General features: G+C 27.6%; 1 protein-coding gene across 2 annotated transcripts; it reads right to left on the reverse strand.

The window, feature by feature from the left end:
• Positions 1 to 1,244: 1,244 nt before the first annotated feature.
• On the reverse strand, positions 1,245 to 16,658 carry LOC103580526 (serine/threonine-protein kinase N). Of its 2 annotated transcripts, XM_008562307.3 has the most exons (11): positions 16,181 to 16,658; positions 13,704 to 13,832; positions 12,102 to 13,623; positions 11,781 to 12,040; positions 9,988 to 10,146; positions 6,297 to 6,614; positions 6,066 to 6,217; positions 3,397 to 3,616; positions 3,228 to 3,335; positions 1,838 to 1,978; positions 1,245 to 1,775 (listed from the first exon to the last, which is right to left on the reverse strand). In XM_008562307.3, the coding sequence occupies exons 1-11, from the start codon at positions 16,202 to 16,204 to the stop codon at positions 1,632 to 1,634; spliced, it is 3,177 nt and encodes a 1,058-aa protein (XP_008560529.1). In that variant the 5' UTR covers positions 16,205 to 16,658; the 3' UTR covers positions 1,245 to 1,631. The 2 variants fall into 2 exon arrangements, with proteins under 2 accessions (XP_008560529.1, XP_008560530.1); XM_008562308.3 differs by lacking the exon at positions 9,988 to 10,146.
• Between the last annotated feature and the right edge of the window lie 2,195 nt (positions 16,659 to 18,853).

Genomic DNA, 18,853 nt, shown 5'->3' on the forward strand with positions numbered 1-18,853 from the left:
TTTTCACAAATAATTTTTCACGATTTTAAAAAAATAAATAAGTTTCAGTTTGTAAAACATAATAAATATTCAGTGTATTATTTACAAAATTTTTTTAAATTTTCTACAACTGAAACAATCGCAATTGGAAAAATTTAATGCAACTAAAAACCGGTGCTTTGTTGATGCGTAAAAATCGCAGGACTGATACACGGAGAGCTCGGGTTCGATTCTTGGCACCGACAAATCTTTCTATAAAATAATTTATTCCAAATTCTAAGGCCCCTTTTACTGTCTATACTTATCAACGTAATGTTTTATTTTGATTTCCAAAAATATATATTTTTGGTCATGACATAATTTTCTTATTGAATCCCGTTTTTTTTTATTTGATATTGAAGTAGATATGAGTTTATTTATACAATTTGAACGAGAATGAGTAATTGCTGAAATTGTTTATAAATATCACAAATATTTAAATTTATTGTTTCTTTATTCGATACAACGTATAGTGGATTGCATGATCCATCCATCTAATATTCCGATTGTAAAATGTATTATAAAAGGCCTCTTTTATTAGACTTTTAAAAAAATGAACTGTTTTTTATTCTTCAAGGACACTCAAAAGTTTCATTGAAAAAAAAACGCCCGATAAAGTTAAAGTTTTTAATTCTAATGCAAATAACTAGAGTATTTAAAAATTTTTTTAAATTTACAAGATTCTTGGTGAAAGCCACCAAATAATGTTAAATGTAACTATCTAAACATAAAACTGCCTTTTTTTCGTGCAAAGAAAAATATTTTTGGTATTAATAATGAAAATTCAAAAAAAGCGTATTTTCGACCCACCCCAATTAACATGCGTTTTTTTTTATAATGAAACTTCTGAAACCGTGTCCTTGAAAAATAAAATGTCAATTTTTTCGAATTAGTCTACTCTTTATATTATTAGTGTGGCTTAAAAAATAAAATAAAATTTTTTTAATGAATTTATAATTGCGCTACAAAGAAGTGAATGAAAAGTGGATGAATTTAAAAAAACTCAATACCACACACTATAATCGTACTTAATAATAAAAATAACAATGTTGAGTAATATAATAATTAGTACAGTATTTGTTCTTTTGTTTGGATATATTTATGTAAATATATATTTATTTGCTTTATTTCTAATTACTAATTTGAGTAAACGCACAAATTATCGATATATGTATATCAAATCTGTATAACTTATAATTATAAGTGCAGAAAATAAAGATGAGAGTTTAAAAGAATAACAATAGACTTATATGATTAAATATGAGTGTTAGAAAATTATTTTTCTAAACATTTAAACTCTTATAAAATTAATATTTTATGAAATATGGAATTAAACTTAAAAATGATTAATTAAAAAATGACTGAATTAGAAATGATAATTAAAAGCAGAAATAAAAAAAAATTTATATAAATAATTAAAAATTTTTTTTCAATTAATGATACTTTGATCAATTGTGTAACTAACTTATAAAGTAGTCAAAAAGTGATTTAAAAAAATATACATGTGAACCGAGGATCAATAGTATTGATCTCGATACCTGCTCTGTTTAAATATATTTCCTTATTATTTTCTTTTTCCTCAGGATATGTATTTTATATTTATATTGGGCGTGTTAGCACCAATCAGCCATGTATGTAAAATCGCGGAAAAGACTTTGTTCTAGGTCGCTGAGTGGTCTTGGATCTTTGGGTGGTGTTAACTGAGGTTTTTCTGACGTAAATTCTTCATCAAAGTTGCTGACATCTTCCACCGAGTGCTACAAAGTTCATTATTGACTTATTAATATTTAGTTTTTAAAATAACAATTAAGGCACTTACAATTACTGGTACAAAAGGTGGTTTCACACGTCGAAGGAGAAGATCATCCCAAGCAATATGCCGGAAAAATGATTGCTTTTTAACATCTTCAGCATCTCTTTCACTACTACCGAGCCTTCGATCTGGATTTTTTCTTAACAACTGTCCAAATAAAATACAAATTCATTTTTAATTACTGAAAAATTTAACGATTAATTATCGTAGAAAATTTATTTATTTCTGGGGGGTAAAATTATTCATCTTGTTTTCATAAATAGGAGAGAGTAGGGGCAATTGAACCAGTAAGCTTAAAAAAATATAAAAATAGGTCGTCCTCTTGGAATTATATTTCAATGCACTAAACCTTAGTCTGACCAAAATTTCGAACCAATATGATGATTTAATTTTTAAAAATTCAAGTTTTTGTGTTTTTAGGCATCTGAGCTTTTTTTTTTCAGCTCTCGACAAATTGTTTAATAATTTTTTAATTTTCAAATTTAATCTTAGAATTTTTTTGTAATACCTTCATATATATATTAGTCATAAATTTCTAACTTTACTTCTAGTAAAATAGTTCTTGAATATTTTTTTTTAAACTAATTATTTGAATAAAATCATATGGGGTCAATTGAACCAGTACTCTCGGGGACGGTTGAACCACACGAATCACACTGTGAGCATCAGACATACGCGCGCATCTTGACAGAATGTGAAAACAAGCTAAACTAACCAAGAAAAAAAATAATTATATTGACAGAAGTTTTAAAAGTGATTGTTATAACATATAATGTTATATAAAATAATAAATATTATTAGAAGTATTGTAATTTTAGTTTTAAGCTGTAATGAATAGTAAATTATTCATTAGTCATTTGTTTGTGGTTCTAATACTCGGTTCAATTGCCCCCTCAAAGGGAATGATTGAACCATTTGATGTAGTTGTACAACTTTGTATTTATTAAAAATTTTCATCTTTTGTTAAATTATGTGCTTATGAGAAATGATAGTCTATATAATAAATTATAGTTTCGTAAAACAAAAAAGATATCATTTTGCTTTTATTTATATAAAAAAAATGTTAAAGTATTTTTGGTTCAATTGACCTCACTCTCCCCTACTCAAAATAAGTCATTTTTTTCTAAAATTAAATTGATAGTTCTTATTTTGCTTCACTTTAGTAATTAATTTATAGAAGGATCAATTACTTACAGCAACCAAATATTTCAAAAAATTAGTTAAGATTTAATTTGACACGAATAATTTTTGAGTTCAGAATATTTGCCCTATCAATTTTGATTTTAATTTATACAAAATTCAATTATTTTAATTAATATTCAGTGAAAATTCAAAATAATAAATTAAAAAAATTTTTTTTTTTTACTTTTATTCAGAGTATTTAAAATTTTATTACCCTTCTCATAATGGCAATTGCTTCCAATGACAAGAAACGTGGATAGCGAACTTCATCATTTACAATTGAGTCGAAAACTTCTTCTTCATCGTCTCCAGGGAACGGAGACTAAAAAGAAAATAAATTAAATAAAAAATGTATTTTAAATAGATATTTTAAAAAAACTTACTTCTCCAACAAGCATTTCAAATATAAGAACACCGAGTCCCCACCAATCAACAGCACGAGTATATGAAGTTTCTGTAAGAACCTCAGGAGCAAGAAATTCTGGAGTACCGCAAAAGGTGCCTGTTCGATCACCAAAGCCCATACCTTCTTTGCATAAACCAAAATCAGCTATTTTAACATACCCTTCTGTATCAAGCAAAAGATTATCTAGCTTTAGATCTCTAAAAAAAAAAAAAATAAATAAAATAAAAAGGAAAATTAATCAGTTAAATATTTATAAATAAATTCAATAAATAATATCTGTTGACTTAATTTTCGAGCATTCTTATCTGTGTACACATAACTTAGTGACTGAATTATTACAAACAACAACTATGTCAAATTAATAATTCATGCCTCTGTTATACTGTAAAAACATGTTTTTTTAGTTGATTTCATAGAAATCTAACTATTGTATTCGTCTCCATGATGCAATTTATCATTGTAAGTCTCAGCTAGTCGGGTAGGTTTCAAAAACACCATTGGTTCAAAGGATGCACAGAAAAAAAGGATTTCTTGGGGCGAGTAAATTTTTTACGTCAAGGAGTCCTTTTTTGTTGTGTATGTATACAGAATATAACGCGCCTTTCTCCCGCGATACTGACTACAATTTTACACCGATCTTAATGAAACTTCGTATACTTATTATTTAGTTTAGGCTGGGCCGCAGCAAACGAAATCTCGAATTTAAGATTTTCAATTACTTATTAAATAATTATCGTCAAATAATTTCTGAATCTAAAAAGATTAATTTGTACTATATTACTCATTTTTTTGGTAACTTTTTTTAATATTTTGATGAAATTAAAATTTTTTTGTTTAGCGTTTTAAAAATTTCGAGTAATACATAATACTTGAATCTCGTTAATTGTATGTTGTAACTTAGCAAACGAGCTTCAATTTTGACTACTATACTTTTTTAAGATCCTTCTCAAACAACATCCCCTCACTTGACATGATTTTACTAAAGTCTTGTTTAACTTCTAATTAATAACAATTGTCTGTTTTTTTTTTTTAACTATATATCTCGACGACAATTGTAATTACGGTGTCTCTTTTCAAAAAGGCCATTCGGCAGCCGAAATGGAAGTAGATTTTTCATTATTTATTTAATTATTTAAATCCGTAAGGTAGACGATGACGTTTAAAGGTTCATCTAAAGCTTATAAGGTCAATTATATTTATGCTTGTAAATTTTTAAGAAAATACTTTATGCATACTTTAATGTTGAGATTTTAAAAGTGTTAGACGGCAGTAATCACAATTGCAACAGTTACATGAATTTATTAAAAAGTGTAAGAACGAATGTAACGGATAAATTTAAATAAATAAATAGCTAATTTTCGTTTAATATAAAAAAAATACTACTGAGATATGAAGCTCATTAGATAAGTTACATAAAAATATTAACAAGATTAAACTATTATAAATCACTTGAAAGTTATTAAATGAGAAAGTCGAAAAAAATGTTTTTTTCTATTTTTCTGAAAATTTTTAAATTCATCAAATCATCAGAAAAAAATTATCTAAAGAGTAAGCAACATAGTTTAAATTAAAGCAAATCGAATGAACATGAAGATTCAATCACCAAAAATAGATTATCTCTTTGGGATCAAAAGTTATCTAAAGATAAATCAAGACAAGTTGAATTTTTTTAAAAATTAAAAAATCTTTAAACGGCTATAGCTTTTAAACTTTTTGGTCGATTTAGCTCATCTTCGAACTGAACCGAGCTCTTTAGCTAAAAAATATGTAAAAATAATTTCATCAAGATCGGTATAGAATTTTCGACGCTTTCCTGAGAGAACCGCGCGTTATATATATATATATATATATATATATATATATATATATATATATATATATATATATATATATATATATATATAAATTTTTTCACCAATAGAATTTTTGGAACCTACTTGACTAAAATAGATAGAAAATATTGAAATTTTTGTAAAGTCGCGTCATAAGGACAAATACAAGTTAGATTTTTATAAAATCTGCTAATTAATATTTTGATTAATGATATTTAAATACGACTATGGCAGTTCAAGGTCACTGTATCTTTTAAAAAAATTACCCATTTATTTATTGAAATTTAGCTGTTGCATTTGTTTTCCTATTTTCTAAATTTGTGTGACTGCCTTAATTATATTTATTGCCATGTAACATTTTTCTAATCTTAACATCTCAATTTCAAAGATTATAGTTCATTTAATTTTATTTATTATATCTTTGAAAGTTTTCGACTTCAAATTCTATAAAAAAAATTTCTTTTTAATTAAATTTTATCTTAAAACTTGAAAATAAATAAATACGAAGAAATCTATTTCCATCTAGATGCCAAAGGTTTTTTTTTTGTTTTCCATTTAATAAGCGCATGTTATATTGGCATTGTGTCATCCGTCGACGTCAGTAACATAGCAAACATTAGTAAGTCTTGCCGTTTGCCTCTAAATTAACTTGTTCGACAATTTCTCATTTTTTATCTACCATTTATAATTTGTTACTTTGACACACATAAAATGGCTGATCGACGAAATCGAAAAATTCCAGTACGCAATATACGACATAAGTAATTGTATAAAATAAAATATATGAATACTCGAAAGTTTAAATAAAATATACCTATAAATAATCCGGCTCTCGTGTAAATACTGTAGCCCTAAAACGACGCAGGCGGAATAAAAAACAGCACGAGGCTCTCCAAATACATCCGCATGTATATGCATCATTAAATCACCACCTGCAGCATATTCCATGACAAAGCAAACATGCGCCTGATTTTGAAAAATATAAATAAAATAAATCATAAATAATTTAATTATGAATCTAAATAAATAAAAATCTGTTGCTTACCTCAGTTTGGAAGCAAGCAAATAAATTAACAAGAAATGGATGTCTTGTAGCGTTAGCAACTTCGAATATTCTTTTTTCAGACAGCAAAGATTCAACTTCATCTCTTGCAATAATGTCACCTTTTTTTAAAGCCTTTACCGCAAAATATTCTCCGGTATTTTTGTATTGGGATAAAATAACTTTCCCGAAATGACCTCGACCAAGAACTGACAGTAATCTGAAGTTATCTAATGTCATTCCAGTTAATTGTGATTGTCGTCGAGATTCGTAGGCACTGTCTCGATATTGCATAGGTCTTATTGGCATCTCATATAAAACCTAAATAAAAAAAAATATTAATATTGTTAATAGCACAATATATAAAAATCATCTTCTATAAATTTAAATATTCATTTTTAAATATTACACTGAGAAAAAAAAATTTAATTCAAGTGATTATTTTTTTTATTTCTTTAGAATCTATAGTTCTTATTTTAAGAAAACTAGTAGTAATGCATTTCTAGATCTACAAGCATTAATTACTGAAGGCAAGCAAATATTTCGACAATTTGATAAATTCTCACATATATTACAATTTAAAACTTCAATAACCTAATCATTTAGTTAAATAAAAAAAAAGAAATTGAAGAGAGACACAATTCAAAATTAGAAAGAAATTCTTGCACTAAAAAAAATTGATTTTATGACAAAATAAAACTATTGGTGTTCAAAAAAATATAAAAATAGTAATTTTTTCGAGAGCTACTTCTATAAGCTGTTAAATATTTGAATTTTATTATTTAGTTGTGTAAATTAATATTTAAAATGACAAACATCGATGAAGAACTTGAGAATTTATTAAAGACATGATTCCCAATAACCCTGATTTAAAAAAATGATTTGGAAGAATTCAAAACAATTTGACATGATTTAAAATGATTTGAATCGACTAACATATAGGGTGGCTCAAAAAAACGGACTATTAGTAGATTTTATAAAAATCTAACTTGTATTTGTCCTCATGATGCGACTTTACAAAAATTTTAACATTTTCTATCTATTTTAGTCAAGTAGGTTCCAAAAATTGCATTGGTGAAAAAATTTATATATATATAACGCGAGGTTCTCTCAGGATAGCGTTGACGATTCTATACCGATCTTGATGAAATTTTTTAAAAATATTCTTTAGCTAAAGAGCTCGGTTCAGTTCGAAGATGAGCTAAATCGGCCAAAAAGTTTAAAAGCTATAGCCGTTTAAAGATTTTTTAATTTTTAAAAAAATTCAACTTTTCTCGATTTATCTTTAGATAACTTTTGATCCCAAAGAGATAATCTATTTTTGGTAATTTAATCTTTATGTTCATTCGATTTGCTTTAATGTAAGCTATGTTGCTTACTCTTTAGATAATTTTTTTCTGATGATTTGATAAATTAAAAAATTTCAGAAAAGTAGAAAAAAACATTTTTTTCGACTTTCTCATTTAATAACTTTCAAGTGATTTATAATAGTTTAATCTTGTTAATATTTTTATGTAGCTTATCTAATGAGCTTCATATCTCAGTAGTATTTTTTTTATATTAAACGAAAATTAGCTATTTATTTATTTAAATTTAGCTGTTGCATTCGTTCTTACACTTTTTAATAAATTCATGTAACTGTTGCAATTGTGATTACTGCCGTCTAACACTTTTAAAATCTCAACATTAAAGTATGCATAAAGTATTTTCTTAAAAATTTACAAGCATAAATATAATTGACCTTATAAGTTTTAGATGAACCTTTAAACGCCACTGTCTACCTTACGGATTTGAATAATTAAATAAATAATGAAAAATCTACTTCCATTTTGGCTGCCAAATGGCTATTTTTTTTTTGGAGTCTCTTATAAAAATTTGTTGGTTTACGATGTTTTAAGAAGTCTCTCCAAAAATCGATGATAAAAAATTTTGAAGAGGTCGCTTACGTATTTTGAAAATTTAAAAAATGATCGGAATTTGAATTTTTATTTCAAATTTTTTTCTTTCGTGGCAGTAATAGTTTATATTTGTGAAATCATGTCTATGCTGAAAATTTGAGCCCAAAATTTAAATATTCAAATCTCGCTCAAGAATTTTGAATGTTTCCGAATGCTGTCTTTTGGACGTTTTCGAGCAACCCTTGAATATTAGTAATAAAGCTTCTCGATTTTTTCCCCTTCAATTTGTATCTCAATGAATGAAAATATAACCCGAGAAATAGAAATAATAAGTTTTTAATATACTTTTTGATTTTGTAATGTAATTTTTAGGTTTTGTCGCTTATTCAAAACTTACGCAATTTTATTATTTAAGACTGTCCTGTAAATTTTTGGTTTTGCAAAAGTTATATTTTAGTGAAATGACAATAATTGAGTTATAAAAAAATACAAAAACTAATTCAAAGTATTATCGGTCACATATTATCAGCTGATATTCAAAATTCTTGAGCACCGTTTAAATATTTAAATTTCGGGCTGAAATTTTCAGCGAAGTCATGATTTCACAAATATAAACTATTGCTGCCACGAAAGAAAAAAATTCGAAATAAAAATTCAAATTTCGATCATTTTTGATATTTAAAAAATTCGTGAGCGATATCTTGAAAATTTTTTATCGAGCTGATTTTTGAACAGTCTTCTTAAAACATCGTAAGCCAACAAATTTTCATAAGAGACTCGAAAAAAAAATAGTCGGTTTTTTGGGCCACCCTAATATAGATTTACACTTAACATGGAACAAATCATTTTTCTTAATCAGGGAAGCTATCGTGATTGAATCTTAGGTAGGGTAAAATTGTTTATTTATAAAAAAAACGTGTTTGTTAAGATACAAAACTAATCTGAACATTAGATAAAAAGGCGGCACGTATAATATTTTTTTGACAAATTCAAATTTTTTAGTTAGTATTCAGTGAGTAAATAAAATACTTTAATAAAGTAATTATTTAACTTGATTGAAGAAAATAATAGTTTGGCTCTAAGTAACTGAAATACTTGAATCAAATGATATCGAAATTAGCCACCGTCTCATAATAATTATTGGAATTTTCTAAAAAAAAAAAAAAGAAAAATTGCACCTAGAACTTTTTTTAATTTTCTACAAGTACATATTTTTTTTTTTTTTTGTTTTTTTTGTAATTGATTCGTTATAAAAAATCTGACAACTGTTAATTGTCTACTAACTTCAAAGTCATGATATCAATAATTTTTTTTTAAATATAAATTTTTTTCCCTCAGTGATACATTTTATAACGAAAAAGCATTCGTTTTTATTTTTATTAAATTGAATACTTTTCGAACAAGCGTTTTTTTTTATTATTTTTCTTTGCTATTGCTGACAATAGTAAAGAATTGATTTATTATAAAACAATATTTACATTGACATTTAGTAAAATCACCCTAGAAATGTCTGATAGTAGGACAGATTCACATGCACTTGTTATATAAATGTCATCTATTCAACTCTTTTCTTACAGATTTTGATGTAATGAACAAAGCATTCCCAGGAATCTAAAGGAAACCCAGTAACTTATAGAGTTATAGAGGAATCAAATGTCAGATGGAATAGAATCAATTGTATTAAAACAACAAAAGGAATAAATAAAATGGAAAATGGAAAAATGAAATAAACACAAAGGCTATAGATTTTTTTGTCCCCCGGTAGCAATTTTTTTTCTTTTACAATTTCTATCTACCTCATCCTCGGGAAACTCGATGACAGGTTGAGGCGAGGGAGTGCGCGGAGAAGGTGGTGCTATCAGTACGGGACGAGGCTCCGTGACAAGAGGCCTTAAATTTGCACCCATTTTGTCCTCGTTGTGCAGAAAATCAAACTCCTTAAGTGCATTCTGTAACTACATTATCAAATTCTACCTTCTTACCATTTTCATGCTATTTATTTCGAAGCTATTTTTATTAAATTAAAAATTTTTTTTTTATATATAAATAATATTTGCAGGTTTAATAAACGCGTTCAAAGAATAATACGATAAATTACTATGTAAGAAATACTTCTTAAAAGGAATTTAGTGATTAACATCATTACTACCATCACCACCATCACCGTAAATTTAAACTCCTTTAATTCAGTATATTAAAATAAAGGGCTCAGTTTCTGACCTTTTAAGAGTAACAGTTGATGTTGAATTTAAATAGATATTTTAGACATTAGTTATCAAAAAAATCTTGCTTGTGTATTATCGCATTTTTATATTTATATTAAACTGGGCCAAAAAAATCGACTATTTTTTTTTCTTTCGATACTGTGAAAATATTATACCTGACCAAAAAAAATTGTTGTGCAAGTTTGAGTCCTTAATATCCTTGATATTAAGAGGTGTATCGTTACGGCTATTCGTTTTTTGACAGAAATTTCATTTTTTACCCAAAACTCGTAAATTATCTATCTGAAAAATTTAAGCAATGTCTATTCTTGAAGGAAATTATATTCCCTACAAAAAATCTCTCTTAGTAAATTGACGTAAAACGAGTCGTTTCTTTATATAACCGTGCCTTAAATATTGATTTGTTTTTAAGTTCTTTGTTTCTATTTTGGATTTTTGTAATTGCTAGAAATATTAAAATTTTTTCTAGTCAAGATACATATTTTCGAAGGAAATTTAATGCTCTACAAAAAAGGTCTCTCAACATTTTTTGCTAAATTCACTCCTTCAAAAGTTATTCAAACTTGAAGTTGAGTAAAAACGACTTAAACAACCCGAATAACTTTCAAAGGAGTGAATTTAGCAGAAAATGTTAAGAGACCTTTTTGGTAGAGCATTAAATTTCCTTCGAAAATATGCATCTTGACTAGAAAAAATTCTAATATTTCTAGCAATTACAAAAATCCAAAAGAGAAACAAAGAATTTAAAAAACAAATCAATATTTAAGGCACGGTTGTAAGGAAACGGTTCCTTTTATGTCAATTTACTGAGAGAGATTTTTTGTAGAGAATTTCCTTTAAGAATAGACATTGCTCAAATTTTTCAGATCAATGTTTTACGAATTTTGGGTAAAAAATGAAATTTCTGTCAAAAAACGAATAGCCGTAACGATACACCTCTTAATATTAAGGGCTCAAACTTACACAATAATTTTTTTTTGGTCAGGTATAATATTTTCACAGTATCGAAAGAAAAAAAAAAATAGTCGATTTTTTGGCCCAGTCTAATTTATATAATAAAAAAACATTTGATTGAACCTTCATACACTCTTACATAAATTACTAAGACTACAAGTGAGAAATTACTCTCGCAGTGTATTCAATCTCCAAGGTTTTTATACCTAGTTATTATACTTGATAAATTTTTAATTTATTTTATTATTTGCGTGAAAAATTTTTTTAAAATTTCAATTGAAGCTGAAAAAATCAGAAACTGAGCCACGGTCAACAACTAGGTCCTTTACTTTACTATATATATTCAAAAATGTCAAAAAAAGACTGCTTGTTTTATTTAAAGTAAATGTAGAATTAAAAATTGAACTTACATCTGGATCAAGTTTCGGAGGCTGTGGTGGAGGCACGCTCGTAGACGGTTTCTTGGATAAAGGAATAGACTGTGGAGGTGGTGGTGGAGCCGTAGAAGGCGAAGGTGGGTGATTTTGCGCTGACAAGCTGTTACTCGATGAAGACATCCCTAGAGGACGAGTACCGCTAAGTCCACCTTTTTCAGGATCCGGTAATTCTCCAGGTGTTTCCGCTTTATCCTCAACTGGTGCATCGAATGTAAGTTGCAACGCTTGTGAGCCTATTAAGTTTGTTTTTAAATAAATACTATTCCGTTGATTGAGCATATAAAGGTATCTTACCTGACGGAGGACTTTCAGAACTTCTTGTACTGTGTAACGAAGGTGCGGATCTTTTGAGAAGTCTTCCCCAGGTAGCAACATTGATATTCATTTGGTTGGCTCTAGGGAAGTTTTTAGCTTGCTGTTTAAATATTTTTCTTTGCCTTTGAAGTCTTGGTTTTCTCGAAATCATAGGATTAAGAAATTTAATTTCGGCAAAAAGTAAACCTTGAGGTTCAAGTTGAAGTGCCATTCCATGTCGTACATCATCAATAAACTCCTCAAGACGTAAAAATTTAATAGCGCAGAGTGATCGCCAATCTTTCCAATAAATTCCAATTTCAAGCTCACGAGATTTGTCTAATTCAATAGAGAACCTTTGGTCCCAAGCTTGTTGGGAGCATGGCCGCCAACTTGTTTGAGCGACAGTTTGATTATCCAATTTAATAACAGCCATTATATCATTGCAAGTTTCATCTTTTACACTATACGATTTACTTGAGCTACGCCCCGTGACACCTTTAACGAAACTACGGAGATCTGGACTAGCAGGATGATGTTCTCTACGTGTTCGACCTGGTACTTCTTCAGCAAGATCTTGGCACCCCATTAATCTGACCTCCAACTGTCCGGTGACTGCTGCACATCGCGAAACAGAAACTGGAACAGCAGCACGTCCTTCGAGAGGTCCACGAAATGGCTGTAGAGATGTATAGGTCACAGGTACAGGACTTGCAGATTGTACGCTCGCTAATTCTCGTTTTAATTGAACAGCCGTAGCACTGTCAGGTGGTAATTCTTGTCTTCTAAGATCCAGTGCCATCCTCAACAAGTCTAACTTTCGACTAGACTCTGAAAGACTTGCTTGAGCTTCAGTAAGAGCTTTTTTATCAGCAACTCTGGCACTTTGTAAAAGACGAATAACATTTTTAGCTCCTTCAACTACAGCAGCTTCAATCCTCAATCTATGCCGAAGTTCTTCTACTCGTTCTTCGAGAGCCAACTCCAAACTTGGTTCGTACTTGTCTTTATTACCTGGCGTTTCACCATTAGGAAAAGGTGATTCACCTCGAGCATTTTGCTGTTGTCTTGCTTGTCGAACTTTCATTATTCTCATTTTAAGAAATTCAATTTTAGCTCGAGAATCATCCAACATTTGCTGAGCTTCTTGCAATAACTTTTTATCTTTATGACCGCTGGTCAAACTTTGAATCATATTCTCAGCTCCTTGTTTTACTTTTAATTCAATATTTAGCTGCTTTTCTAATGATAAAAGTCGTAAGTCTGTTATAAGTCCTTCTTGACTTGGAGATGATGAATCAACAGGTGATGAAAGTGTATCTTGACCATTGGAATAGTCTCTTTGTGGTGATTGCGGCTGGCCTTGAGTCAAAATTATTTGACTCTCAAGCTGCTGTAATTCAGCATGTAGTTCATTTAATTTACTATTAGCTTTTTTCACAATAATTGCAACGTCCGATAAAGCTTTACGTCCCGACGCTACTTCACGTAGCTTCTCTGCACCAGCTTTTATTTTTAACTCCTGTAAAAGATAGATAAAATAAAAACTATTATAATCATTTTGCTTTTTCTAATTACATTTTTATAAATTTTAAGTTATACCTTTCGAATTTCACGGCGAATATGCTCACGTAATTCATCAAGCCGCGCTGGAAGAGGCACTTGGTCACTCCCTGCAATTCCATACTTGTGTGACAATTCTGTGACAACCGGTTGTCTAGAATAATCACTCTGAAACAGAACATAAATATAAGTGTCCACTTTGTTCTTATTATTATAAATAAGGGCAAAGGACCCAATTTCCGACCTTTTCAGCTTCAATCGAAATTTTAAAAAAAATTTTCAACTCTATAATGAGATAAATTATACGAGAACATTAAGTCACATGTATTCTAATGGCTATTACAAATTTATAAAATATAATAACGAGATAAAGAAAAAATTTAAAGATTGAAGACACTGCAAGAGTAATTTTTCACTTAAAGTCTGAGTACTTGGTGTAAAATGGTACGAAGATTGAATCAAAATTTTTTTTGTTATATAAATATAAAATTATCGAAATAAAAAAAATTTTGAATATACCACGTTTTTAAAACGAACTAAAAAGTATAAAATAATATTTCTTAATCTCATGAAGATTTAAAACCACATACAAATTCCGAACTTCTTACAGATAGTCCTGAAAATTCATAATTGTGAATTTTTCATAGTTATGAAAATTCTTGTAAGTTTTAAAACGAAAAACGTGGGGCGCATGCAATAGATAATTGATGCATTAATAGTTCAACTAACGATTTTAATGCATTGCAAATAATATAGATTGATTTGTAAGTTTTTTCAATGCCAGTTTTTCTCTATACTTCTTATAGTTATATATTGCCTGCGCCCCACGTTTTTCGTTTTAAATCTTACAACTATTTTCAGAACTATTCAAAATTCACAATTATAAATTTTCAGGACTATCTGTAAGAAGTTCGGAATTTGTATGTGGTTTTAAATCTTCGTGACATTGAGAAATATTATTTTATACTTTTTAGTTCGTTTTAAAAACGTGGTATATTAAAATTTTTCTTTATTTCGATAATTATTTTCTGCTTTTTAGTAATGTGTGAGCGAAATTTTGAAATCGATTTTAAAGGCCTGGATAATATAATGGCGGAGACATGCGACAAATTTCAAGTTTATTTCAGTTTCTTTTCACTTAATCGAATCTGAAATAGAAAATCGCTATTTCTACCTACCAATATATCAAACTCATTTTTTATAAGATTTATACTTAAAAATATTAAAACAAATCAAAGCCAGATTATTTTTAGTTAACAATTTTGAATATGTGACTCTATTCATGGTGCTGGAGGTCCTAGTCGTCACATTTTTTCCATCTCCTTCATTTTATTTTCATTACACTGTGTTTGTTTATCTGTCATCCAGTTGTGAACTATATTCAAGAATATAACTCATCCAGAAATTAGTTTTAAATTAATTATAAAAAATTCGTACTGAACAGACAAACGAACGAATATGAATTTTTTATTCGATTTTTTTTTCTTCCTCATAGTGCTTCTCCTTCTCATTTTAAAAAAAATTTTCTTGCATCGTCATCTAATTTTGAGCTTTGTTCCAAATTTAAAGTCTCTACCTCATCGAGAAGTTACTTTAAAATCAATTACAAAATTTAACCCGAACAGACATACATAAAAGCAAGTTAATAAAAACGTGTTAAAGAAATTGGTAACGTCACAAAATAAATTTCGTGAATGATAAAATATAAGACAATAAAATATGCGGTTTTTACTAAGACAGTCATGTGGCAACTAACCTGGAAAAATAATTAAGGAAATTTTTTTTTTAAATTTATCAAGTTTAATTATTTATAAATTTTTATAAAAAAACATCAAAAAGCGATGAGTTGCTTTAAATTTTTTTCAATTCATCTATAAATAAACTGTCTTATTGAAAAGGTTAATTGTAAGTTTAGGTTTCACTATATTTAAAAATTGGTCAGAATTTAATTAAAAAGTCAGAAACTGAGTTCACTTTTTAAGCATTTATTGAAAATATAAGGGAAATTATAGAAATTATAGGATTTTATTAAGGATATCCTCAACTTGGAGATAAAATGATCAATTTTTTTTCTATTTTTTAAATTTAACATCAACTGTTAGCTCTTGAAAAGTCAGAAACTGAGCCCTGTATTTTATTTATTTATTTTTTAATTCTCTTCCTCAGTCTTTTTACAGGTTTTGTTTTATTTCAAAATCTTTTTATCTCTTATTCCTGATTGTATCCCGTGATCTACTGAACCATGAATTCGAGACTATATAAATCTCGATAGTAACCAAAAAGAGGAACGTAAAGAGAGGAGTAGACATTACGAGAAAAAAGGAAAAAGAGTAAAATAATGAAACAAATGTAGAGGGGAAGATCAAAATTGTCGAGTAAATACAATTGAGATACTTTTGTGATTAAATTATGACAATTTGAACTAGCAGCTTATGACTGCTGATATATTTGACAAAAAAAAAAAAACACAAACTTGGTAGTATTTTAAAAAATAGTAATTGGATTTATCAACTCACCTGATAATAACTTGACTCCGCCATCTTGGTCACCACTTTTGGCCGATGACTTTCTATCTGTGTTTAGTGGACTCTTTTATCGTGTTCATCATTTTATTGTAATCCCAGACAATTCATTAAGATAATAATTATTTTTTCATACTTATCAATTATTCATGCTCCATTAATATTTACTTGTGTTTATATTTTCTTGGTTGTATTATTTTTTTTTTGTTCACCAGGTGTGTCCTACGAATCACCAGACACTGTAATCTTTGCTATCTCGCTTTTTTAAATTCATTTCAAATACCAATAGCACTTTTTTCACTTAAAACTTATTCACTTTGATGCCTAATAAGATCAATAGAAAAAAAATAAAGACAGTAATTATTACTAATCAGTATATATATGTATGTATATATTTGTAGAAAAAAAATAAATGCAACTAGATTCAACCGCATCAGATGAAAAACTGAGAAACTGCTTGATACTTAGATTACTTACGGCAAATAATTTCATGACCAATAAAAAATCAACTCTACAGTATCGTTAAAAATCACGTGACTTCTTGACCAATCATAATTTTTTATATCGCTGCCATATTGATTCTCCTGAGGACCGCGAAAAATTGAACAAGAAAAATTATATGATTCTGAAATTGACAATCAAAAATTTTCAAGAACTAAAAATATGCACACGTAGAAAATTTAAAAAACTATAGGTGCCATTTTTTAAAATATTTTTTTTTTATAATTTACAGTTTTGAATAAATTAAAAAAATTATTAGACGTCGGCTAAATTTTGATTTAAATTTTTCAATCGAATTGAATCGAAAATAATAAATTTATTTTTCGGTTATTTTCCAATTGAACTAGATTGAAATTTTTGAATCAGAATCAATTTAAAAATAATAATTTTTCTGATTAATCTTTCGAGTTCCGAGTAACTTTTAATCAGATTTATTCGGAACTTTTTGATTAAATCCGATTGAAATTCTTAAATCAGAATGAATCGAATTTATTTGGAAAATAATTAAAAATTAAATTTTTAATCCGCAATTGAAATTATATCGATTAACATTACAAAATTAATTTTTAGTTCAACGACTTTAATTAAAAAATTGAAAAATTAATTTTAATTCAGAAACGTCAGATTAAATATTAAAAAATTAATTTTAATCCAGAGACGTGGGATTCTAAATTTAAAAATTGATATTTAATCCGGCACAAGAGATTCAAAATTAAAAATTAATTTAAATGTACACACGTGGGATTAAAAATCAAAAACTCAAGTTTAATCAGACAAGTGAAATTGAAAATTGAAAAATTAGTTTTTAAATTGACACGTGGGTTTCAAATTTAAAAAATTAATTATAATTCAGAAACGTGGCATTAAAAATTAAAAAATTACTTGTTAATTCAAATACTTGGGATCAAAAATTGGAAATTACTTTTTAATTTAGATACGGTACGCAATCAGATAAGTAATCAAGACAAAAAATTTGACGGCACACAACAGGAAAGAATACTGTTTTACTTGATCAAGTTTAAATATTTTTAAGCTTACTCTTGATCGTCAGATATAATCGAATTTCAAATAAAAAGATCAATCATAGTTGAGACATTTAAGAATTAAATTTTTTGAATAATTTTCAGTGTAAACAGAAAATTAAAAATTAAAACAACACTAATCCGATGTTCGGAATTTAAAATTTTTTATTTAATTTTTAATACGAAAATAGAAAATTAAAAATCGGAATGTAATTTTTGAATCCTCTTTAGCTATGGCTAATTAAAATTTTTGATTTACTTTTCAATTATTAAATATGGAATTTGAGATTAAAAATAAATTTTCGAATCTGGTTTTCCGAATTGAAATTGTTCATTTAATGTTTTATTTTATAACGTAGACTTAAAAACTAAGCCATTACATTTTAACGCTACTTTACGAATTGAAAATTTGAAATTTAATTTTTAATTAAAAAATGTAGGATTAAAAATTAAAAAATTATTTTGAATTTGTTGTTTTTGGATTATGAAATATAAAAAAAAAATTTAATTGAAGCAATAATGCAATTATAAATTTAATGCACTATTTGCAACCCTGTTTTTCGATCATTTTCCAATGTATTCAAATTGAAATAATAATAACAGGTTTTATTTGCACGACTTCTAGGCCTCATACAAAGTTTTGTAAATGTTTTTCTTTAAATATATTTTTTATAATATTTATTGCACTCCTTTAATAACTTTCCCTTCCTTTATTTTTCGTCATCTTGGTTGCTGTCTTGCCCCAATTTGTCTGACACTGCATTGCGCAAGATCTCTCCAATTCTTTTGAAAACCCCGCACAATTTTACATTCACCTCTCCCCTCAATATTGTCACTAGCTTTTCCTCCGATCCAAATTTAAAATTTTTTAATCAGATTCAATCCAAAAATAATAATTTTTTTCCGATTAACTTTCAATCGGATTCGTTTGGAATTTTCTGATTAAAACTGATTGAAAGTCAATAAGAAATTTCCGATTAGAATTTTTCAATCGGAGTCTTTACCGTAATAATAATTATAATGATAACGGTATTAATTACAGTAAAATAGTAATAATTGTTATTGATGAACATAATGCTCAATAAAACTTTTCAATTGTAACAGAAGCTTCAAACGTAATTGTCGATACAATTATGAACAATAA

This window comes from Microplitis demolitor, chromosome 4 (genome assembly GCF_026212275.2).
Source record: "Microplitis demolitor isolate Queensland-Clemson2020A chromosome 4, iyMicDemo2.1a, whole genome shotgun sequence".
Classification (NCBI taxonomy): domain Eukaryota; kingdom Metazoa; phylum Arthropoda; class Insecta; order Hymenoptera; family Braconidae; genus Microplitis; species Microplitis demolitor.